Source organism: Pyxicephalus adspersus, chromosome 3 (assembly GCF_032062135.1).
Source record: "Pyxicephalus adspersus chromosome 3, UCB_Pads_2.0, whole genome shotgun sequence".
Classification (NCBI taxonomy): domain Eukaryota; kingdom Metazoa; phylum Chordata; class Amphibia; order Anura; family Pyxicephalidae; genus Pyxicephalus; species Pyxicephalus adspersus.
In genome coordinates, this window is record NC_092860.1 from 64,822,511 (window position 1) to 64,849,393 (window position 26,883).

Here is a 26,883-nt window from a genome sequence, read left to right on the forward strand (position 1 = left end):
TTTGCCAGCAGAGGGAGTGCATCTGCAGAATACTCTGGTTCCCTGAGGCAAGGGAGCAGCTGACAGAGAATCACCTGACTTGGAACAGGAAGTATGCAGAGTGTTGGATCCAGAGGCAGGGATGGTGCTGGCAGCAGGGGACTGAAAGGAGGGTGAGCAAGAAGAAAGCACAGATCCCCTAGACCTGCAGGGATCTGTGACACTAAATTCTTCCTCTAGTAGATACAATTTAGAATTCCCTGCTCATTTATTACCTCTTAGGTCATTGTAAAGCTTACTTTTGCTGTATATAGTTGATCCTTATATTTTTTTCAGCATCATTAGAATTTTTTTATGCAAGCCTCCAGTTGTGTTCCTCAGTTTACATGCTGTTGAAGAACAGTCCACTTTGTATATCCACATGTGAGTCTCAGCCACCTTAATCCATTAACATTAATTCTTGAAATGCTCGTCCAATATGACTTGATATGTGAAACTACCATATTGTTATCAGTATAAGATCTAGTATGAAGGTAAATGTTTAATACTTAGGGGTCAATTAAAAAAGTGGTGAATCTGACATTCACCAAAACATTCTCTGATGGGGAATATTCCAGGTTCATGTGTTATCAATGGCAATGATTGATTTTCCAGCTAAGAATATTTTGGTGAACATTAGATTCACTGCTTTATAGATAGACCCCTTAGAGTGTAATTTGTTGTCAAGTGACTGCAGTTAAGTTGGTGACATTCCATTTTATGCATATGACAGGTGGTGTTTTAATGCCTCCCAACTGTTAAGAGATGGTTGTCCCAGTTTAACATACAGGGCCTCTTTCAAGTGTCAAATATACTTTCACCATGCAGTTGGAGGTGGGAAAATGAGGGCTTACAAAAAGGAAGGATCTGAGTGCCTATGTTCAATATTAGGAGCATAAGAGATTAAGAGCATACAATACAAAACTGCAGCTCATAAACATTTTTATATCATTTTATTACGAAAAGCATAATGCATATCTTCATTTTAATGGAGATTATATTTTCCTGTATATGAAAATCGTTGGTACCTCTATACAGTATTGATGCTGTGGAACGATGTAAAAATTAGCAGTTCTGCTAAAAATGTTTAAGAACAATGCACTGTCATTGTAACTAAGAAATTTTTTTCTGTTTTAGTATATTCAGTGTAGGTAAGGACGGATACAGTAGATAATTAATATGCATTAAGATACAGAGGAAATATATACACTAATAAAACCTAGACCTGTCATGGAAATAGTACAAAAAAGGAAGGATGGGTACACAGTGTTGTACAATTTCATAGATGCATGCAGTGTACCTCATTGATTCTAGTCATTTTCATAAACATAATAAACAACAGTCCTGTTCTGCACACTATACTGTGTATACCGTGCATGATTCTGAAATGTCAAACTGATACTTATATTTTATATAACATTCCATTCCAATAAATCTTTGTTTGACTAGACCATAGTGTGCTAGTCTTAATATACCACATAAACCTGTTTTACAATACTTCATGTAGTTTACAATTTATTTACATATCAAGTACACATATATTTTTAGGATTTTACCTAAGATGTTTACTTTTTACTTGCTAAAAGATTGGTAATTTATCTCTCAGGAACGTGTGTGTCCTAAATGGCAAAGAAAATATGAGAATACTGCAAAAGTTTGGGAGTTTACAAATGAGATATTACATTTTGAAGACAACACATATGGTAACCTGAACAAACACTAAAACAAACTCCTAAAAAAGTTTCTTCACATGTTAACTATTGTAATAATACATGTATGATGCCTCTGTAAAAATATCTTACCTACCTTTGTTGAAGGGATCTTTTACCAACAAGATGACCTGCCTCCAAGTGATTGGTTAGTCTGTGACACCACCCTGATATTTTCTAAACTACCCCAAAATGCTTAAATGCTATTTTATATTACAGTTTGTAGAAACTAGGCTACAAATGATTAATATTTTTTTCAAATGTTTGGTGCCACACAGTTTCACACACTCAGTAACTGAAATGTCCATGACAATAAATTTTAATAATCATTTTCCGTTTCATTCTTGTACGTTTACATGAAAATATGATGGTATAGTAACATTATGGGCAACATGTGTCCCATTGTTATCAATCTATTTTCCATAGCATCAAAATTTGTGAATTACCTGCATTCAGATAATGACATTTTTTCTTCCATTTAGACATATGCACATGCAGAGTCACACAATACACATTCAAAAATGCATTTACACTAAAAGCCATATACACAGATCCATAAAATCCAGACAAACCTTTCTTTTTCCAGAATTAAAAAAATCAGGAGAAAATTTGTTTTTTTTTGTTTTTTGTTTTTTTTTTTTTGCTTTTATATATTTTTCTTCAGTTTAGTTTTTGGTTGCTTACAAAAGAAACTATTTGTTTTTTAAAAAAGTAGGGAAACACATTTCCTCTCACCCTCAAGCCCCAGAACCCCAGAAATTAACAATGGAAGGAATGGAGATTTCTAATGCATGAAAAACTATACAGATTAAAAATCCAATCATTTAGATTCAACAAAATGTAAATCACCTCACAAATTAATTATCCAGCAGCTAGAGGAGACTGCATAGACACAATATTTCACAGCTCCTTTTCACTAAATTGAAGTTAACATATGTCCTACTAAAAACAAAGGGGAGGAGGACATCCTAGATTTGGTTTATCTGAATATACATACATGATTACTGTCTTCTTTTGTCTGGCTTTTCCCTTTTACATAAAACTCTTGACAAGTTTGAGTGGATATCCCCTCCCCTCCCACAGGGTGTAGGACAAATACAACTAGTTGCATATATTCAGGAGCTTTGGAAGACTCAAGAGAAAACACAAAAAAAAACAGAAAACAATTTAAGACCACATAGGAAAGTGGATACTTGACAAGTTAAGGTATGAACTGATTGCCATGTAATTATTTAAACAGGCTTGCTCGAAAACTCAATTTTTGGCCTGTTTAATTGCAAAAAAATATCATAATAGCCATCTCCAATAGAATGTGTAGCTCGCCTCTAAACTACCTCACCTTTAACATGATCTAAGTTAAAATTCTAAATAGTGTCTAGCAAGAATTAAAATTTTAGATAACATGTATTTTTGATAACAAAGTACATTGATATCTTTAAATGCAGAGCAACAATGAAAACTCAAGTTTGACAGTGCAGTCAGGCTAAAATACAGGCATAAGTTAGCTAATCTTACCAATATATTTAGTAAATATATTGGCAAGCCTTTTCTGTTGGACTCCATAGAAGATAGAAAAAACAGCATCTGACTTAATTCACCAGCCCCCACCTATTACATAAATTTTAATTTAGGAATACACTTGTACTAGAAATTTAGCCTAAATTGAAAAGTGAATACTTGAACTTCCAGAGTTCACAAACGTCTTCATAATATTATATACTCTAAATCTCTAGCTAGAATAAAATATTTCATTACTCTTGCATAATATTGAGAATTCCACAGTAGAAAATGTTGCCTTTTTTTTATCTGCATAAAGCAGAACTGAGTTTCAGGTTTATCCTATAAACCATAAATAGTACTAGGTTAAAAATTCTTTTACAAACCTTTATTACATTTGTATATTGCAAGTGTGCCTGTCATACAATAAAACATACTTTTTTAACACAATACTAACATAATTTGCCTGTATAATGTCAGCCCAACTTCAGCAAGCAAACCTAAGGTACAGTTATTACATGTCCATCAAAAGTATAAAGTTTTTGATGGTTTTGGTGAATCTTGGCAGGTTACAACACCTATGAAATACTTTTGACTATCATCAGCTCTATTGTCAATATCACTGCAGTCCAATTGCCAGTTTCAACTTCCCATTTTCATTAAAAGCGAGGTCTCATTATTTTTTTCCAGAATAATCAATAAAATACTAAATGATGAAAAAGAGCTGGGAACTTGAGTGAAGTTGTCTTCAGTTGGAACCAGTCGATCCCAAAGTACATCCATTCCAAAAATATTAGCTTTTACAGACCTATTTTGTTAAAGCTTACATACATGCCCTCTTATTCTAGACATAAGGCAATATTGATATTTAGAAATAAATTATATAAAGTGTAGCTCAGAAGTTTCATTATCTTATCAAAATTCGGGACACATGATACAGTGCAGGAGCTTAAAAGTTTGCAAACAGGCTAACCTTTTGTAAAATATTACAAGCAGGGTATATGGTTTTCTTTGTGAGGTACTGCAGCTTTTTAGGGTACTTTTCCTTGCAGGCTTTGCAACTAACTATGGTAGAGACATTAGATTGTGAGTCCCCTTTGAGGGACAGTTAGTGACATGACTATTGACTTTGTAAAGCACTATGTAATATGTTGGCGCTATATAAATGCAAAGTAATGATAATATTAATCAAAGCCTAATTGCAATACAAATGCTGTCAAGACCGGGAATCATTAGCCAAAAAAAAAAAACTGGTAGCTCAAAATAAAAAAAAAAAAGGGAACAACTGCACCTTTGTTTCAAATATCAATATTGAAATGAACCCAGCACACTTAATAAATTAGCAAAATTACAAATTACAGAGATAACAGCATGTTCAGACAAAGTGCACTTATTTGTGTGTGTCCTCTTTCCCAGAGCTAAAAAAATGTATTCTATCTCTACAAAGGCAATACTTGCCAAGGTCTAGTGTCTGCAGCCCCACCCATTGCCCATTAGCTTGTAGATGGATAGGAGTGGGTCCATCTACCAGCTTTATAGAAATCCATGAGGTAGATGGACCAGTTCCTATCCATTTACCAACCCTATAGAAGACTATAGGAGCTTTAAAAGTTTTTATTTTTTTATTTTTAATGTTAGTAAAAGAGCTAAATTTGAACATTAAGCGTTACGTGTGACATAAGCAAAATTGCATTCTTTTAGAATGTTTTAGAGCCTATGTCAGCAGGTTGTTGTTTATGTTAGACTGGTTTTTGCATTCACATACAAGGGAATTAAAAATCAACTTGACGTAGGTCATAAGTAGCTATCAATGAATTTTAAATGATACTCAAAGCATCTCTGATGTCAAACTGATGCCATTGACAAAAGCCTAAAATCTTTCATCACAGGCACTTTTTGTGTACTGCTAACTGCTTAACAAAACAAATCTTGTGTTCTTTTTCCACAAATGTTTTGTGATGTTGTAGAGAGATCAACTAAGTGGACCATAAGTATATTAATTTTATTTGTTTTTAATTTACATGGCAATCAGATCATTGATGAAAATAATTTTTTAATTCCCATTTTACAAACTAAATGTAATTTGTCTAAATTGTGGTATTAGCATCATCAAGGAATGATCAGGAGTGCAGAGTATAAAAAAGCAAAAGCATGTTAAGCATACAAATAAAGTTTTAACACTTATACAAAATGGCATATATGTACTAGTTTGACATGAGTTGCATTGTTAAACATGGCAATATGAATTATAATAATACAGGGATCAGTTGTACGAGGGAATCAGAGGAATTATTATGATATAATAAATTGTGTAATTCAAGATACTGTAAAAGAAGAAGAAATACAAGGAGAACTGAATGTATCTGAGATTTGGAGAGGCTGTTAAACTGGCTGGTCGTTAAAACATCAAGCCTGTAAAGAAAAATGGATACAAAAATATGGGGGATTATGTGATGTACACGCTATCTGAATAAACATGGTTCCCATTCAGTTTTACAGAACGCCTGGTATATATTTCCTTAGATCCATGGTTATACATGCAGTCTGAAAGAAGCACAAATAACCTTTACATCAATACTTTTACCTGCAGGTAATGCATGTAACATGTGTGGATAAGATATATTGCATCACAGCAATGCACACTATTGCAGTGCAATAGTGTAAACAGCCCTACAGGTAAAAAAAAATGGTTTTCATTAGGACTATTTTTTTGCATTTTAAGAGTTCTGGCATCACAATTCACATAGACATGTGGTGTGGCACGATGTGGATTAGTACTAAGCTGTGAAAAATAAACCTTTTTTTGGTGTGTGTAGGTATGTCATGTATCCCATAAAATCAACACATGGTGTGACTATGCCCTGACTGTGCCCTAAATAACTACTACAAATTTCTTTATGCTGGCTGTTGCAGACTGCAAAATGACAAAACAAAATATCATTGCTACACTCACCTTTCAAGTACATGCCACGTTTCTGTATGCATTATTCAGTTACAAATGCTGCTCCACCTTTGATAGGAATAGTATCTAGTATAAAAATAATATACATGTGGTCTATCCTGATAAATATGTTATCCACACATTAGTGATAAAACATAGTTTGAGAATACTAGGAGGGTAAGGGACTACAAGGTTAAAGCCATTTTGCTATATTTATACAGTGGTAAATATTATATTTACCAAATATTCAATACAGGTGAATCTATCTGGTACATGTGTGTAAATTTTATTGATTAATTCACCTGTAGTGGATGTCACACGATCTTGTGCATAAATATGCCCCTATGTTTTTTTAGTGTTTGGACATTCAGATCGGCAGGATACTCATCAATCATTATAATGTTTGAAAGGGGAGATATTAGAGATGAAATATGTATTTTCCCCAGCCTATTGTTAACAGCCTCTCATTTAGGTATGTGAAAAAATAAGTAAATTGAAATTAAAACACATTAAAATAATAAGGAATCAGATATAATTAACTGTTTAATGTCTGTACATATTCTATATTTCCTGTCAGAGCATGCAGCAAATGAGCAAGTGGTTATTTTATCAGTTATCAGAAGGCAAGGCACATAATGTGATAGAAATTTCCGTGCAAAAAAAGGGAAATAAAGACTATTTGTACATATTTAATGCTCTCTCTCTCTCTCTCTCTCTCTCTCTCTATATATATATATATATATATGTATCTATATATATATAATTAGTTTTGAATTATATTTTTTTTTGTAAATACTAGTGTTTTGTAGTATGTATAGAATTTTTGAAGTATGTCTTAAACTGCAGCAGACCCCGTTTCAGATTTTCAAAAAATGGCCTTACAAAATGAATTGAAAACTCTTCCTGCTTTATACCTGATAATTCACAGTGCTGCAATATTAATGCAGACTCCCTAAAATCACATGCTCAGTGAAAAAGAAAATGCAGCTCCCAATGACATGCAAAAAAAGAGAGAGGAAGACTAAGGAGTAGGTTTTCTTTCTCTCCTGAAGGCTATTCCAACTACAGTTAACTATCAAAAGTTATAATTTTTACTGGAAATTAACATTTTTACATATGATCTTATAATTTTAAACATCTGTAAAGACCGACTATAAACAGTGATGAAATTAAAGTATAAATTAATGCACTCTCTCAATTATTATTGCACACAGAACAGTGCCATATTTAAATCTACCATGCAGGTCTGCAACAAGTCTGCAAGATGGGTGCAAGTAGCTGGGTCAATAGCAGGGAGATACACCATGCAGTTTACACTGTAATGTGGCCTATAACACTTCTTATCTGGCCAACAATCTACTTTTATATTTGAGTAGCAAAGCTAGTTTATGTATCTGTACTTTTTTTTAGAGAATGTTCTCTGTGTGTATATCTGGGAATATTTGTATATATAGGTGCACTTCAGTATCTGCCTATTATATATATATATGGCATATGATCCTAAACACATAATTACATGAATGAATGCTACAATGCATGACAGCAGAACAGCATGGCAAGCCTAGAAAACATTGTGACATTTGCTTGGTGGAATTCTTATCTCACATGCATATTTATACATTTACTTTGAAGACATTCAATTCACACATATATAGAGACACACATTTGCCATTTTTATGTTTGCCAGCTTTTTCCAAAAAATGTAAACAAAATTGTTTTAAACACATGGACCCCTTGCAACTCTTACTACATTTTATGTATTTTTTTCATTTGGACAAACACACTAAGATACTGTATAACCAGTCATAATAGACTATGCTTTTATAAATATATATTAGCTGTTACAATAGCAATCAATATAGCAGCATTCCATTATGTATTATCCATGTGTATTGATGCATAAAGAAATGAAATATAGAAAGTGCCCTACCTTCATTGTAAGTCTGACCTTTTTTTGCTTAATTTATCATTGAGAGTTTAAATGAATCGAATATAATTTTTATAAAAGAACCATACAACATTTTTCTATTTATTCTATTATTCTCTTTGGTGTTCTTTACAGGACATGCATTAGCCTAGAGGGGGCTTTATTTGAAATAATTTTTACTTGACCTAATGCCAACTTCTATGCCACCAGTTCTAATAATGACAACCTATTCAAAGCCACTGTTGTTCTCACTTCTGAAGGTTCCCCTCTTGCAGACATCATCACATACAATAAAGGACCAGCAGCCATTATAGGTTCTGCATTATACACAATAATTTTACTTGGTGTTTGGCTTCTAGTCTGTGTCAAATTTAACTCAATCCCAAATATCAGTCATTTGGCCCAAAATGAATGAAACCTAACATCATTGATCAAATTTGGCACTAAGAACAAAGTCAGGTATGTTGTGTCTCTCATCATCTCATGGCTGTATTCACTGGACTGTGTAGTATACCTGTGATTGGTTGCTGTTACGCTGTTACCTGGTAGAGATGTTTAAACCTAACCTCAGGGTTAGGTGTTAGAGGTAAGGGGTTAGGGTGCGTGGTGTTCCTTTATACCAGGGACAGGCTACATGCTGTACCTGGTGTACATATTTTTTTCCTTTTGATGAGGGGGGTGTTCAAGTAGAATTTAGGTACAATCAAGTAGAATTTTTGCCTTAAAGCATATTTTTCCTCCTAATAAAATATTTGGACCAGCAGTAGAATATTTTTGCTTCCTAATTCTACTAAAATTCTACTTGAAAGTCGTCAAATCCTTCAGATTATTATCACCATATGTAGTCATAAAGTACTGTTACATCTGTCCCTGCAGTTGTAAGTCCTGATACTTCTAGAAATTCTTCATTAACCCCAGTAAACAGTAAATTGAAGAAATGGCAACACTGAAATGTTGCACTCAAAGCCACATAAAATGCACCTCCCTGGGAGACTTGGCATGTCCGAAGGGAGGCAAATTAGACTAGTGATGATATTGAAGCACAACACAGGTGCAAAAGAAGATCAGAGTTCTAGCTGTCATGGCACTGTGGATTAAAGTAAGTTTCCCTCACCTAATTTTTTAACCCCCCTGGCGTTCTAATTCTGTCCGTATTTTCATGCAAAAAGCTTTACATTATTTTGCATGGAAATTTATTTTACATTGTAGGCTTATAGTTCTTAGGCATAACTCACCGAAATATATCCAATATTTAATACATTTTTTAATAAACTTTAAATAAAAAAACACAAAAATCTGTTAAAAAAGGGTACATAAAAACAGTGAAACCTGTAATATAATTATACAGTAGGATGTATTATATATAATATAATTTTATATAATTTCTTTGTATTGGATTCAAAACAGTTAGTTTGTAGTGAATTCAATAGAAAATTATTTGAATTTCCCGCCGTGCCTCCCGTACGAACCGATGCATGCACCAATCTCACCTGGGAAACCCCAGGGAACGCCACTGCATTTGCCAGATGAAGATTGGAGGAAGGGTTAAGCAGACTGAAATGCAGTTTTACTTTTTAGAGCCATGACTCCTAGTGTATAGAATTATACTTACATCTGTAAAATCTTACAAATAAAGTTTACTATATTACCTTGTCATTAAAAAGCATTGAAATTATTTAAATACAGGTAGTCCCCAAGTTAAAAGATAGGGACTGTATGTTTTGTTTTTAAGTTAAATTTTTATGTAAGTTGGAACAGGTACATTATTTTATAAAAAAGGAAAATATGACAGATGTTTGTCTCAACATATTATTAGGCAGCGTGGTGTCAGTTACTGTATAACATCCTCACTGTAAGCTAATCAAAAACAAAGCAAAAAAAAAAACAAAAAACTTGGAGCCTAGAAATGCATTAACTTCTGGAGCAAGCTGTGCTTTGATATGCAAAAAGAAACAGCTGCAGGGTTTGTCTTGGTCATTAAAGAATTACAAAAGGTTACAGAAGAGCTCACCCCATAAGATCACCCAAACCCTCAGCTGTGTTTGGGAAAAGATTTCTTCTGCATATCATACAAACCATCCCCCCTGCCTCCTCCCATCTAGCCTCTGTCCTGCACAGGATTGAGCAGGGAAGCCCTGTTCATATCTAGGTGGCATCCGTATATCGGATGTCCTTAACCCGGGGATTACATGTATACAGAAAAGCCTCTAAGGCTGTGAAATGATTGCTACTGTTCTACTAAAACTAAAAATTGACAGCTCTGCCCTTTAGTCCTCCTCAATGGTGCCAGTGTACAATTTTTTTTTTCAAGACCTCATGATTTTTTGTTAGATGGCTTACAAAATGTTACAGAATATACAGCTTATAAAAAACAACCTAACTATAAATGTTCACCCAGCAATATAGAAAAGTACAGCATTAAACCTTTCTTTGAAAGACTGAAAGATTATTTGAGCACCTTTGGATTCTTTTCATCTAGTGTAAATGCATCTGCATTTGTACACAAAAGGTCAATAAACTATGATATACAATACATAAACTAGCCTGAGGTTCTGTAAATGTAAAATCACTACATACTGAAATGTCCAGTTGAAAAGACATGAATACCTTTTCATTTTTGATTATGGTAATACAATATTAAGCATCGTTTCTCTAATCTATAGGTCTAATTCAGCCAATTTATTTTAAGTTTTGTATATGGTAAAGGGTTGAAAACTGTTTTTGTTTCTACCTGAATCTGTAGCCAGCAGAATGTTCTCAGACACAGTTTCTGATGAGAACTTGCAGTACAAACTTGTTTGTGCTCCTAGTTCTGTGGTTAGCCATTAAGAAGCTTAGGTAAGCACAGAAAAAAATATATGGGGTTAAAAGTTTATAGTTTGAAAATAATAAATTAATCTTATTGGTAAAGTAACGTGTTTTTTGTTACAATGGGGAACTAAATACAAGTCTTACATTTCCATAAATACAATGTAGGAATTGTAGTCAAATATCAAAACAGATTAATAAAAAAAATTAGGGAATCCTCCAAAAAATGTATCCTCCATTTCCAACTTACCAAGTTGCAGCTGCCTGACACTAATTTAAATTCAAATGAATGAACATTCTCAGAGGTGGGGAAAACTTTATATGAATGTACATGTATATGAAAATATACTTTACTAAAGCAAACCATACCCTTCAGTAGAAAAATTACAATGTTTTAATAGCTATCTGCTATCTAGGCCACTAATTAAAAAAATACCCCAGCTAATAAAGGTAAATGCACTAAAGATCAATGCTCTGTCTCCACTATATAAACTGCAAATCTTATGTCCACAAAACGTTTCCACTTATGCTGAATTGTAGACAAATGCATGACAATCATTTAAAAAGTCTTCAACTTCTCCCACAGTGGTCAAAGTGTGTTACGCAATTTTCATTTCAAGAATATCATTGTATACCGAAAACGACTTAAGAATTATGGAAGGATGAATGGTCTGGAGAGAAGATAGCTATGACAACATTGTCAGTATACCAGTACTACATGTTGTCTTTATACTCGTACTACTACACCACACTAAATTGTTGTAAGCAACCTTTATCCTGTTTTTCACATCTAAGCATTTCAGTGAAGTAAGCCTATGGATACTGAAGTTGATAAATTTGGTCTGGGCATCTAATCTTTAATGATTTCAGGTCATGAAGCAGTTAATGTGTATTTATACATACATCCAACCTGAAGAGCTTTCCCATAACTTCTGGCTTTGGTGAATACCATCAAGGGTAGGGAAAATATGGGAAAAGCTTCCCCAAGCGTCCTCATGCTATTCAAAACACTAACAGTTTCTAGCCTGAACATTAGTTCTACCTTTTTCCTTTTTTCGATTGGATTGCATGAATGTCATACAAACAGAACAGGTAGATAACAATATGTAGTAGGTTGTTGGTGGTAGTGGTTTAAAGGGTAACTTTTAGTTTTTTTAGGCAAAGCCTATTTCACTGAAAAACAAGTATAATAGCATTGCATGTGTGTCTTTATATATGTATATATCATTGTAACATACATTCATATTATGTACATACATAAACTTGCAGTGTCTGTCACTGCCTGTACACTGAATGTATCTTTATACAGAAGATAACACACAACCTGTGGATACATTGTATATATATACATCTGCTGTGTACAAAACCAAAAAATAGTAATCAGTGTATGTGTGTGTGTGTGTATATATATATATATATATATATATATATATATATATATATATATATAAACAGTGCTTTGAAAATTTTCACCAGTTTTCCTATTACCTAATACCAAATCCTACACCTTTTATTTTTTGTGATATTTGTATTTCATTGCACAGAAACTTTAAATAATTTTTCTTAATCTGACATTCAATCACATTTATAAAAAAATTTCTGTCAGTGAGATATAGCATGTCTGTCAAAATATTGGAGACGTACTGGCATACAGAAAATAATAGAAAATAAAACGGGCAAAAACAAGTGGTTAGCGACTAAGAAATCTATCACTAATCTACCCACTTTCATATATAGCAAAACAGCACAATTGGGCTTCCCCTCTAATTTCTCAATGCCACATTCCATAATTTTTCTAAGAACAAACATTCAAAAAAGGAAAGAATGAAGGGACTTTAAAGGCATACCTAATCACATATTTTACTGACTGATGTTGCATAGAAAACAAACGCGTCAAGGAAAAGTCTGATTTGTCAATGTAATCAGGACGAAATTAACATAAGTCTGAAAAAATTATTTTAAAAATATTTTATTAAAGTTGGTTTTAGTACAAAATTTAACTGTAAATCATTGTTTTCAATGCAACATCAGTCAGTAAAATATGTGATTAAGTATGCCTTTAAAGTCCCTTCTTCCTTTCCTTTTTTGAATTTTTGCACTTTCATATATATATATATATATATATATATATATATATATATATTACAAAACAAGTTTCAGTATAGGATTTGATATTAACAACATGGCATAAATTTTCATCTCCAAGTATGTTTAATATTTGTAGTAATAATGTATTATGTAAAGAAAACATATTTGCAGAGTCTTGCAAAAAGAAATAGTATTTGTACAAGGCACTGCAGTGATATATATTTTTTACACACACTGCATAATGTACACCAATCTGTCTACATATATGAATCATTATAATAAAGTTAGTACAGACAAACAAACTTGAGCATGTGTCTGGATCAATTTGTACCTGAATTTACAGACAAGGCCCAGGTAGAAGGCTAAGGTGCATATCTCAACTTGTGTGTATCTGATTAATGCCTAGCTGTCATAGCTAAAGTCCTGCAGGCAAAAACAGGGTAAATGTTTATGGGATAAAGCAGAGCTAAATATTGAAGTTATATAATTTCTATAATTTTAATTAAACCCCTACAGGAAGAAAAGTTTACTTCTTCCCTCTTGCTGGTTAGAGGATCAACCCTTTGGTGGGTGGATTATTCAATGAAAGGTGATAAAACCATATACTTTTGCTTATAATCACTGAATCGACACAGTAGCCCTGTTACTTTTTTTGAAGATAAGGGTCCATCAGAGTTTGAAAAACTACATTGTCAAAATATTGAGCTCACAGCTGCAGGTTTCTGCTGACTTCTTCGTTGTGGGAACAGCATTTTTTTTTAATAAAACATTATTTTTTCACTTGTTCCATCGACTTGGACCTATGAAGAAATCCTTTTTTTCTGTATGATGGTCCCAGTAGATGGGAGGTAGGTCAATACTGTTATCCCAAGTACCAAGACTAAGAAAAAAACATAGGAAAGAAGGTTATGTTGGACAAAACACAGAGCAAAGTGCAAACATGCTTAAAGAACATTTAAGAACAATGCTATTATTGAATTATGTACATGTTCCGAAACAAAGTTGACTATGTGCTTGAAAATCACATAAAAACAATTAGTGATGTTATTTGTTTTATTATGAATAAAATATATATAAATGCATCTGCATCTGTGTTGCATACATGTAATTAGCATCATCTTTTCAAGTTACCGCAGTATTAGAAAATGAATGGAAAATTCTAATTAGACATTAAATAAAACTAGTTTCAAGAATACAGTTGGTGGAAAAGGAATCAGTTTTACTTTTTGGACAATAAAATAATTCATTAAAATCCTAGGCCAAGACAAGCCCATTTTGGTCAGCCTTTCATGTTTTCAATCAAACCCCATTTAAAACACTTCTGTAAATTAGATTATTTTGTGTGGGTTAACTAGATTTTTTTTATACTAAATAATGTGTAAGTGACGAATAACTATCACAGATAGATTTCTGTCACTGCAACCTGCTAAAGAAAACAATATTTTTAGCACCTTAAGTAAGACTCTTTTCACTAGCAAAATGCATTTGGAAATTTGTCTAACAACATTCAATTACCATTCCACACTTACCTGTGGCTGATAGATGCTGCCAGGGTCACGTGGACCTAGTCCTACAAAGGATCGGTTTGCAGGAGGTGTACTAGGGGCAGAATACGCTGTTAAACAAAAAAGGAATGTGATTCATGGTATATACAAAACAATGTAAAGTTTGTACTGTAATGTTTGATCTAAAGTGTGTCCTAAGATTACAACTACAAACTCTCATTTAGGCATAAGGGCAAAAAAATAATACACCAGATCCCAGCTTTACCACATGAGTATTATAAGAATTTTTGCTGTGCTGACCTGTAAAGTAAAAGGCGTTTAAAATAAACTGTATTTTTAGACCTACACTGAGAATTATGAAAGATGGCATTACTGAATACATTCTAAAGAATGCTAGCTGGCTGGATGTGTATTTCATTGTTTGGTTTTAACAGTTTGTCACACACTTAAAAAAGGAAAGATAACTGTAGTTTTGCCGCCATGAGCTAAACATTTGGGCCAGATGATCAGAACACCAACCAGGCAAGCTCTTTTTTCACAACAATGATGGTAGTTTACATAATCCTTCAGTACAGGTCCACTTTAAAGCTTAAGGGTGGACTTTTGTTGGTTGCAACCTATGCCCTATCTAGTCTACATAGCTTCTGTTCTGAAAACGGGGACTAAGATTTAGGCAGCTCAGTCATTATGGTCTTTGTAACCATAAACTACTCTTACAAACATTGTATTGCAATTTATGTTAACAACAATAAATAAAAATACTTCTCAATAAAATGTACATCACCAAGTAACAACATTAGCTGTTTAATTAGACCCATCATAATGTTTGTAGCAACAAAAAACTAATTTCATGCTCAGTAACATTAAAAAATGTAAGTCTGTATTATCAATCATTACACATCTTCTTTATTTGCACTACAATTTTGTGAATACTCTAGTGCAATAAAACGTACTCACTTGGAGAAGTGGGTGAAGAGGTACCCCCATCAGATGCAGTAGTAGATTTGGTGTCGGAGGACAATGCAAGGCGGGGCATTCCGGGAGGAGGTGGGGCCAGCATCTGCGTGGAGATATAGTGACTTGAAACCTTCACCTGGCCGCTCCCATTCAGCTAAGATAGCAAGTGGGTGGAGAGCAAATGTAGTAACAGTCCAGGGCATGGCCCCAGATGCAAATTATTTTAATATCCAATTTAAGATAAATATTTTATATGGCTAAATCATAGTTTTCCTCAGAAGGTTTTAGCCAGTTGCTCTGCCTGGCTGTCGTGCCTCTCCCGCCCACCACTGTTCCGCAGCTCTTACCTTCTGAACTGATCACAGTGAGGTTGCTCTGTGCTCAGCTGTCATCCGTTCATCGGATTGTAGCTGCCAATGAGAGGTGGGCAGGAGAGCACAGCACACAGTTCAGCCTTGATGAGAGTGGGACACAGGTAGTCTCGCCCCCATATCTGATAGCACGAGCTGAGATTTCTATTAAAAAATAAAAAAAAAGCTACTTATAAAAAGTATCTGCAGCAGCAAGCCTTACAACTCACTGTGAGAAAGAATAATATCAGCCACCCAGCTTTAAAGAATTTCAAGATATGAGGGTCACAAATGTAAAAATTTATGAAAATACAACATTGGGGTTGCTGTTTTAAAAGAAAGTGCGCCTAGAAGTCCTAAATTGAAAATGGAAATTGGGGACCCCCGAGAGCAAGAAGCATTGGGGTGGGGCCACTAAATGTATACCCTGTCTGCTTCTCTTCCTTGAACCCCAAATTCCCTAGAACAGCAGGATGTACATAACTGAAAATACAGGTGCGAATGGGGGACACCTTTGACTAACTCCCCCTATAATTTCATTACTATAGCATCATTAGAACATAAAAAACTCTGCCCATCAAAATGGGCTGCCCTGCCCTGTTACACATTACTGCCTAATTCTAACACTTGAACCCCAATTTCCCTGAAATGGGGAGGTGTAAGAAACCAAAAATGTGTGGGAAACATCTGTGGCTAACATTCCCTAAAATTTCATCACTATGGTATCATTAGAACATAAAGTCTGCTCACTAAAAATAAATTGGGTTCAGGTCATGTGTAACAGAGGGTTTAAGGTAGAGAAGCTGACAGGGTAGCATAGTATGACAATTATAGTTCATTGAAAGGTATGTATAATTCTAGGGGCCCCACCCCAATGCTTCTTGCTATGTAAGTGGTCCTGGGGGTCCACAATTTGCATTTTCAATTTCGGGCTCTTAGACATACTCTTTTGAAACAGCCACCCCAATATTCAATTTTCACAAGCCCCTATTTCTTGAAATTCTTTAAAGAAATATATAAATATATGAAGTAGTAAATAAAACAAAGAGGGTTTTTTGGCAATGCGAAAAGTATTCAACAATATATTTCAAACAAATACATAATATTCTGCTGAATAGGCAGAATAAATAGTACAGGACCTTTCTTTTGGGAATTTGGTCCAGTTGATTCTCAATAATAACAGAACTAGACATTAATGACTTACTTCACAAGGTTTTTTTATTTATACTCGAAAATAGCTAAACGTTTGTAATGTATTATCAATATCTTTTATGTGTATATGAATCTGCATACTCTAGGTAATCCTGTTGTTCACACGATCAATTATCACTTTGTTTACCTATCCAAATGAATTTTACGACATGTCTGCACTGTAAAGCTGCGTACACACTTCCAATTTTTGTCGTTGGAAAGGATCTTTCACGATCCTTTCCAACGACAAGGGAGTGCACGATGCATGAACGGTGCTGTACATACAGCACCGTTCATGCTCTATGGAGAGGGGAGGGGGAGAGCAACGGAGCGGCACCCTGCTGCGCGCTCTCCCCTTCCCTTTCATTAGGATCGGCTGTCGTCCATCGTCCGTGGATCCGGCAGGACGGTCGTTCGGACGATGGACGACACCCACTGTACACATGGCAGATTTTCGCCCGATGGCGATAAAAATCTGACGTGTGTACGTAGCTTTACCTCCAAGAAGTACTCGTTGTCAACTGATGTTATCACAATATGTCAGTGTTACTTTATTTTTTTTATAAGTTTCTGTACCTGTAAGATATATATAAGAGATATACTGCATCTCAGATTTTATTTTTCCTACTCTCCCTCTATATATATATATATATATATATATATATAGATAGAGAGAGAGAGAGAGAGAGAGACCTTTTGTACTCAACAATATCACAAACTTACTATACTAGTTCTTAGAATAGCAACATACTTTCTTGACTTAGTTAATTACTTTTTGTTTACGAGATGTATGGATACTTATATATGTATGTACTATTAGCTGTCATATCTGATGTCATGTCATATGTTTCTTAAATTTCTCAATAACCCTTGATCTACCCTTAATCTTTATAACTTTACTAATTTGGTTATATGAAATTTGTGAATCTTTTTTGAACGATATATCATATATATCACTGATATAATTGTTGTCACAATATTAGCTAATGCCTTTATTCTCAAATGATAGCCGTTTTGCTACTTGGTGAAGTAGGTGATTAATGTCTAGTTCTGTTAATATTTAGAATCAACTGGACCAAATTCCCAAAAGAAAGGTCCTGTACTATTTATTCTGCCTATTCAACAGAAAATAATGCATTTGTTTGAAATATATTGTTGAATACACTTCGCATTGCCAAAAAAAACCCTCTTTGTTTCATTTACTACTTATTTATGATTAGGGTTGGCAACTATCCCATTGAAAGGAATTTATGCTCTACTCATTTAGCTAACTCCACTAGTCTCGACTATTGACAAATTTTATAATGTATATGAAGGTTTGACCACAGCGAGTTGTTAGGTTGCAGAATATGACATGTAGCTTTTACATACACACAGCTATCACACTGCACTGCCGATGACGCCCTTACACACTGTGGATAAACTTCACAGCCATTTTTTTTTGTTTTCATCGAATATGGGCAGTGATGACAGGGGGTCACTGGCTGTCCTGCCCCCATCTGCTACCACATGCATGATGCTTTTAAAGCTTTACCACATTTTTAACAATATAAAAAGAGTGACTTTTCCTTTTATATGGAATTTAAACTGAACCAGTGTGGGACTTCCTGGGCTGGTTTTGTGAACAGATCAAATGAAAAAAAAAATTCACTTAAAACTAAATATAGGCTCAGGGGCACATTTGAAGTTGGGGTGAATTCACACTGGCAGTAAGGTTGATTTGTTGCATTTACCCTTTCCTCACAGCAGGCCAAGTACTTACCGCCTTTTACCATTCCCAGATGCCCCGTAGTTGCTGCCTGTTACCAGTCTCAGGTGCCAGTAGTCGCTCACCATTTTTCGCTGCTAATGTGAACTAAGCCTAACTTGTTACACTACATTCATTATACTATTACAAGGAATTTCACTCTTAAAACTTAGAACACTAGGAAGTTGGGTCACAATACGCGGCACTGGACAGTTGGGGCATAACACAAAGGATGGAAAAATAGGACCAACTAACAAGGCAGGCATTAGAAAGTTGGAACAAAGTATAAGAGGAAGGTAGTACACCGACAAAATATTGGGGGGTTACTGGATACCTATGGCATAAGCTACTGGGAACACTAAATTTGCTGTGCCCCCCCCCCCCACCAGGCTGAAAAAAAAATTCTGGGGAGAACACTGACTATATACAGAAAACCACATATAAGTATCTATAGCATTATAATGCCTCCCCGCTTATTTTAAATGTGTCACTTTTTTTTTACCCAGAAAATGACATTTCTGGTAAGGAATATTTAACTTGTTTTTATTAACGTTACCATGCTTACCGGGCCAGGTTGTTGGGTAGACGGGTCACAGGCAAGGGATACCAAGTCTTTCAGGGGGTCCTGAGGGTTAAGGTGAGGAGGATAGCGAATTGCTGTGTGTGGAAAGTAGGTGGAAGCAGCCTGGGGAAGTAAGGAGGAAGGTGGGAAGTGTAATGTTGTTGAGGTATGGGGACTTCGGGCCAGACCTAAGTAACACAAAGGTAGGTGTAAGGGAGAAACAGGAAAAAGGAGAAACAAAAGAAAAGGATAAGTAAACAATTTTAATAATACAAACACAAGAAAATTTGTGATGTGTATCAACTAAACCTGATGCATACAAATACACCTGTCTAAACTTCAAACTGTGCACTCAGTAGGAAGTACCTTTTGTATTTATTGACTCACCGCTGTGCACAGCTATGACCGGCCTGTGATGCTGAGTAAAGCCACTGATTCTTGGGGATGTGTCTTGAGGTGATGGGCTGTGAAATGGTGATTTATCCAATTCAGATTTTTTCACAGTTGGAGACATTCCTATTCAACCAATTACAATACAGAAAACAAATCAGGTAGGATTATAAGCAAACAGTGGAAACATTTGACTACACAAATAGGAAATGTGGTGGACCACTAAAATTACCAGCTAGTAAAATGATTTACTAATAATGAGCATCCACTGATAGTGTACAATATGAAATGAAGTGATTGTGTAAAAAAAGGCTTTAGTTCCTCACATTTTTATGCAACTTTTTTGTTCAACCAACTGAATTAAAGCTGAAAGTCTGCAGTTCAACTCCATTTGAGTTGTTTCATCTAAAATGAATGTAGTAATATACAGAACCAAAATGAGAAAAAAGTTGTGTCTGTCCAAATATTTATGGACCTGTGTGCGTGTGTGTATGTGTATATATATATATATGTATATATATGAGAAAGAGGTTGAAGCATACATATAGTGCAGTCTGGAATAATGAAGGTAGTCAATCGAAGGTGCAACGGTGTAAAAAAAAAGTGAACAGAGCATAAAGTAGTGGAAAGTTTAAAAAGGTTGTTGCAATAAAGTGCCATCTAGAGCAAATATACAATATCAAAATGTAAAAATGTGATAAACGAGATGCAATGAGCCTAACTTATTAAAGCTCTCCAAGGCTGTAGAAGATATACTTTCATCAGTAAATCTGGGTGATCCAGCAAATATGATATTCATAGAAAGGGTCATCCATAGATTGCAGTTTTTAGTTTGTTTCTTATATTTTATGTTCAGTCATAAATATGATGCAAAACAAATTATAACTTAGTCCGAATGTTTCATAACAGGTTAAAAAAACCCATTGCATCCTAAAAACCCCTAAGATGTGGTTAATCAAGAAAAAGTTCTTATCCAATTTACTCTAACAAGGAAATTCTTTTATTTATATTTTGTGTTGTTAGAAACACACCCAGATTCTTTTACGACAATTAACCAAGGTAAAGACTGTTCCACATTTTTAAAACTTTATAAAATAAAGTTTGAGAGACACAATCATCATCATTTTACCTATCTCTCCTATCTTTTACTAATCTCATTTTATCCCTGTACACCACTTCTCGGAAAGTTTCTAATTTTCTAGCTGTAACACTCTTTACAGATCACCCTAACCTCCAGAGTTGGGCTACCAGGGAAATTTTTGACATGGGAGGCAAACACAACACACTTTTTTCTCCCTCCCTCTCCCCAGAGGTAAGTTAGGCCTGCCCAGAAACAGGTTAAGCAATTTCAGGATGTCAGATTTTGGATTTCACTGATCTCTAATGTAAATAAATACAAAAGTGTTTAGTTCTTGGTATTTTCAGAATTCAGAGCTCCTATAATCCTGTCTGTATGATAATAAATATCAGTCTAAAATAATTCCCTCCCACCAGACACATATACAGTCAGGAAACACTTTCACGCATAACCACCTTTATTATGCACATGCCAATGAGAAGAATAATTTTAGGGCCATCACGGTTCATCAGGATTTCGTTTATCAGTTTTAGATATGTTCACTTTGCACAATTTTGAGCCCAGATAAATTTGTTGTTTTAAGTTGTGTTATTAGCCCATACATTTTACAGAAAAATTAATCTTAAAACAAGGTAGCCTTAATCCCCCCTATACACTGCATAGGCAGCTCAGTGCAGGACGCAAGTGCTGGCAGGACTGAATGCCTGGATTTCAGGGGCTTCCGGGACTAAATGAACTACATATGAACTGGAGTTACATCATCCTGGCATAGCCAACCATTAACTGAAAGTAAAATATATATATTTTTTTAATTATAGAAAGTACACCACCTGTCCCTTTTGAAATAAAGGGCCTGTCTGATCGCAATTTTTTAATTTTAAAATATAGTTTCACTTGAAAGCTGAGATTTCATAAATTAAGTGTTTGAAGCTAACAAAGTGTATATATGATAATGAGAAGAAATTAAATAATTTTTTTAATGCCTGATTTTTCCAACTTTAGTGATAAGCCCTGCCAACCTCAATGTCCCAGGTCAAAGAAAGTACCTCAGTGGTCAAAAGGGGTGCTAGTACTGGGTAGGGATTGTTATTTGTTTTATTTGAGGGGCTCGTTCTGGAATCAGAAAGGCAAACAGGGCTGGGTAATAAAAGTAAAGTAATCTTTTTAAGCTCTGATGACATTCATTGTTTTAGAAAGAACTAACAAATCAAATTATTAGTACTGTGAAACTACTGTGCGCTATACACCAGCAGACAGGGAAATATACAGTAGCAATGAATATTGAGTTTTTTTAAAAAAAATAAAAAAATAAAATTTAAGTAGCAAGGAAAAAATAGTAGTTGTGAACTTTCAAATCTTTAACTCAAACTTTCAATAATAGAATCAATTTCAAATTATAGAATTGAAAACCATTGACAACAATAGCATGTCAAATGGAATTGTCATACGGGCCCATTTCCTTTTAATGAAGGCAAATTAAAACCTGATCCTGCTTAAATGTTTTACATCAACCAAATATTCTTAGAATTCCTAAAGCATTTCCCATAGCTTCCCTTAGATGGAGGTAGAAGCTCACAAATCACCATTTACAAAACTCATATTCAGTGGAAAGAGACCAACCACAGTCTGACCAAACACATTAAATGAAATGAGAGGAGGGGAGCTATGAGGAAAAAGGAGGGGTGATTGAGGGAAGGGTTGTCAGGACCAGGCAGGGTCATTTTAGGACAGCCTAACTATAATACAGTAAACATGTGACAGAGCAGGGAGGAAACCTACAAGGAAGTTTTGGTAACTGCCACAGACAAATTCTCTGCTGCTGTCACACTTGAAATTTCCTGCCATTGATTTTCCACAACCTCTTTTCTTGTGTTGAATAACCAGAACAATAAAACACAACAAACAATCCCATACCCTCAGAAACATTTACCTCCAAGCAAACTACACATTATAATACTATCCAAATTAACCAAATGCGAACCACTGCAATGAGGCAAATATCAAGATCTGTCTCTAGTTTGCACAAAAAATTACTTTAGCTTTTCCTAGTAAGAAGTTTACACTGCATTGCAGATAAATATTGCACTATATTGTACCAGAGTTTTAGGAATATGGAGTGTATCTACTCTGGGTCTTAAAGAAATAAATACCTATATCTATACTTCAGATACTCTGACATTCATCTAGGTGGATAACCTAAAATAAAACATAATTTAAAAAAAATCACATTTTCATTTGTTTTGAAACACAAAAATAGTGCAATAAGAAATCAAATCCTTAAAAAAAAATTGTGATTAAAATTCGACAAAACAGTCTACAATCTACAAGCAGACCTGGATGTACTGTTTGATTGGGTAGCCAGGTGGCAAATGACATTTAATATAAATAAATGTAAAGTTTTGCACTTGGGGGCTAGCAACATGCATGCTTCATACTGTCTAGGAGGAATACATTTGGGGGAGTCAGAAATTGAAAAGGATCTAGGAGTTTTGGTAGATCCTAGACTTAATAACAGCATGCAATGTTTTTTATATATAAAGCTAGTAAAGTACTTTCTTGTATTAAAAGAGGAATAGACTGCAGAGATAGAGACATAATCTTGCCCCCGTACAAATCATTGGTCAGACAACATCTGGAATATGCAGTCCAGTTTTGGGCACCAGTTCACAAAAAGGACATTGTGGAATTGGAAAGATTGCAGAAAGGGCAACTAAACTAATAAAAGAAATGGAGGAGCTCAGCTATGAGGAGAAATTAGCTGAACTGAATCTGAACTGAAGGAGGGATATGATCACCCTTCCAAATAATCACTTTGAAATAATTACAAAGAAAAAGAGGGCACTCTTTGTGTCTGGAGGAAAAAGAAATTTAAGCTCCAGATAAGGAAGGGATTCTTCACTGTAAGGTCTTTGAAAATGTGTAATTGGCTCCCTCAGGAAGTAGTTTCAGCAACTACTTTAGATTACTTCAAGAAAAGGCTGGATGCTTTTTTGAAGCACAGAATATAACTGGGTATTAAGGATTTAAAGTAAAGATAACAGAGACTATTGATCCAGGGAACATCAGATTGCCTCATGGAATCAGGAAGGATTTTTTTTTCCCCTGTTAAAGCAAATTGTACCAGGGTTTTTTTTGTCTTCCTCTGGACCAACTATGTCTTATAGGGTTTTATATCTGGGATATGTTTATTTCCCTAGTGGTTGAACTTGATGGACGTATGTCTTTTTTCAACATAACCTACTATGTAACTAAGTACTCTAAATTCGACATGCAGTACCTTATCAGGCATCTTGCTTCCTGCTTTTTTTTTTTTTTTACGATTGTTACCAACTGCATCACAAAAAAAACCCCAAAAAACTGACTTATTCCATACAATGTTAACCTTTTAAGTATCAAAACCGCTTGCAAAAATGTTTGTTAGCCTTCAGACTTCATCCAGGCACACTTCAGAGTAAAGCATCTCCATACAGGGTCAGACTTACTTTTTTTTCCCCTCTAGACTGAATTGTGCCCTGACCCTTCTTTCATCTTGCAGAACACTAAAACATATTTACAGACTTATAATTAAAATACCAAATCAATAGAAAAGTTGAGTTGAAACCAAATAAAAGCAAAGCCAACCAGCAATTTGGTTGCAGAGACAACATACTTTTTTTTTTTCAATGGCACAACCATAAACCTTTGCAGAGAAACAAGAAGTATCAAATCTTGATTTTTATGCCCAAACTAATAATAAGTCTAAAAATTATTCAACCTTAACCTGGAAACCAGTACAGTAAAAAGGAACGGAAATGTGAAAGATAACACTGGGGATGTGGGGAGATATCACTGAGGGATGAAATGATGGCGTTTTAAATGTTTCTCCATGCCACATCAGCAGCAGCCTTGATACTGCTGCCGTGAAGCGTGTAGAACTTTACCTCAAAACTCTCCTTTTATTTCTTAGTAACTTCCCCCAGGGCAAGCATTCAAATCCCTCTGTTTTTCTCTAAAATTCTGAAAACAATGTACTTCATTTTAGGCTCAATGCCAGCCACCAGTGTCAGTGGTATCCTAGGCTGTGGCTTTTGAGACCTAAACTTGGCCCTACATGGGCCTTGGATAAAGAAGAAAAACATATTTTGCCTGGTTTAATGAAGATCTGCAAAATAAACTATCATGAGTGAACCTGGGTTATCCAGCAAACCTGGAATAGATTTCTTAAAATAAATTGCTATTATTTGGCAAATGTTTTTAATCCTAGATCAGATTCATTTCAGGTTTGCTAGATCACCCTGGTTTACCCAAGACAGTCTATCTTCAGTCTAGGAGAGCTTTAATAAATCAGGACTACTGTATACAATGCTTCCCCACCTCTTATGCTTATGTACACACGTCAGATGATTCTCGGCCGATACGAGCTGTCGGGCTCAACTAAGACGAGAATCTGACATGTGTACAGAGGTCTTACAACATTGTTCATGGATCCGTCTTGGCTGATCCATGAATAACATGACATGAACAACCGCAATGGAAGTAAAGGGATGAGAGCACAGCAGGGTGCCCCCTCCCCTCTCCATAGAACAAAACAGCGCTGTATGTACAGCAGTCGTTGGTTTATCTTTCAGTCATTTGTCTCTGGAAATGATCATGAAATATTGTTTCCAACAACTGTAAGATTTTATGTTTATGAATTAATAATAATCAAAAATATGCACAATGTAATAGTGAGCTTAAGTGCTATTGCATTTTTTTTTTTTGTTTAACAACTGTAAGATAGATTTTGTTCCATGAAGGATTGGCTGATTGCAATTAATAAAATAGTTGGAAAGATTCTACAGTTTGTGTTCTGGATTGGGAAATTGTGGCAAGGTATAAAATACCAGTATAGTAGTTAGGGAAAAAGAAGGGCTTGTTTCTTTGTCCTAAAGAATACCACTAGGACACTGATAATGGAACATGGTTATCCCTATTTAATGTACAGCGCTGCGTAATATGTTGGCGCTATATAAATCCTGTTTAATAATAATAATAATAATAATAATTTGGTTGACATGACAGTAGCTAGAGGGGCATTGTGTACTATGTGCAATATCTCTGAAATCCAAACAGGGAATTATTGAAAGATGGAAATATGTATTCCCAAGCATTACCAATCTGTCCCTAATGTTAACTACAATAGTCCCATTTATGGGATTCCTGGCATTGGGTATGGGAAGGAAGCTGCAGGAGTGGTTGATAGGATGGGACATATATGAAAACCTCCTGAGATGGTTACAGCAAAAGGATGCTAATGCCACCATAGTAGAATACTATAACTAAAGGGAAAATTGATATATTTGGCATTTCAATAAAGATAGGGGGGTTTAAATAGTCTTATGTGGTGATTTTACTTTCTTTTTTTTTTCTGTTGTCTTGCTCTTGGTACAAAGTTACATGTTAACAGACCTGACATTTATATAGGGTCTGTCTATAAAGGTAGAGAGACAAGTAGATTGTAAGGTCTGTTCATAAAATAAAGTATATACAGAAACTACAGCAAGGGAAGACAAATCAGTAGTACCTGCAAGCTGTGGGTACACTGAACTTTGTGTGATGTTTTTGGAATTATTTTAAAATATTAGTTCATTCAATAATATTGTATTGATAATCCAATCCCTCCTCTATACTCTGCCCTTGGAAGGGAACTAAGAGCTAAGAGAGAATAAATGGTGACTGATTGCACATCTCTTGCTTTGTGGTGGTCCTGGTCCTATTACCTTGAAGAAAATGGCCTGAGAGGAAGACAAACAATAGTTCCCACAAGAACTACTCCAAAGAGTGATGATGGAGCCCATGAGAACTCTGCCTGGGGGTGATGGTGGTGTGCCATTCAGGCACAAAGGGGCATATGTTGGAGTGTGCAACATGAATAGTATCAAATCAGCACTCATAAACAATCTTTTTTGGGAGATAATGAGTTCAAACTGGCTGTTGGTGGACCTTGATGGGAATTGAATCTAAAAGTCCTCTGAGGACAAAACTAGCAGGATGATTCCAGCTGGAGGTTGGAACCAAACAACCAAACCTAACAATACTGTGAGCAGGAATAACACACCATACCAGTTGTTTTCTACTTCAAGGACTTCTCCAAATG

General features: G+C 35.0%; 1 protein-coding gene across 4 annotated transcripts in view; it reads right to left on the reverse strand.

Annotated features, from left to right (window-relative positions):
* Nucleotides 1–954: 954 nt before the first annotated feature.
* The window catches only part of NFIC (nuclear factor I C), a 141,828-nt gene continuing 115,899 nt past the window's right edge, over nucleotides 955–26,883 (reverse strand). For 2 of the 4 annotated variants that reach the window (XM_072404968.1, XM_072404967.1), the window contains exons 7-11: nucleotides 19,688–19,816; nucleotides 19,304–19,488; nucleotides 15,451–15,604; nucleotides 14,518–14,603; nucleotides 955–13,868 (exon numbers count right to left, since the gene is read on the reverse strand). In XM_072404968.1, coding sequence (XP_072261069.1) covers nucleotides 13,851–13,868; nucleotides 14,518–14,603; nucleotides 15,451–15,604; nucleotides 19,304–19,488; nucleotides 19,688–19,816 — 572 coding nt within the window. In that variant the 3' untranslated portion in view covers nucleotides 955–13,850. The remainder of the gene's footprint in view (nucleotides 13,869–14,517; nucleotides 14,604–15,450; nucleotides 15,605–19,303; nucleotides 19,489–19,687; nucleotides 19,817–26,883) is intronic. The other 2 variants (XM_072404970.1, XM_072404971.1) reach the window with 2 other exon arrangements.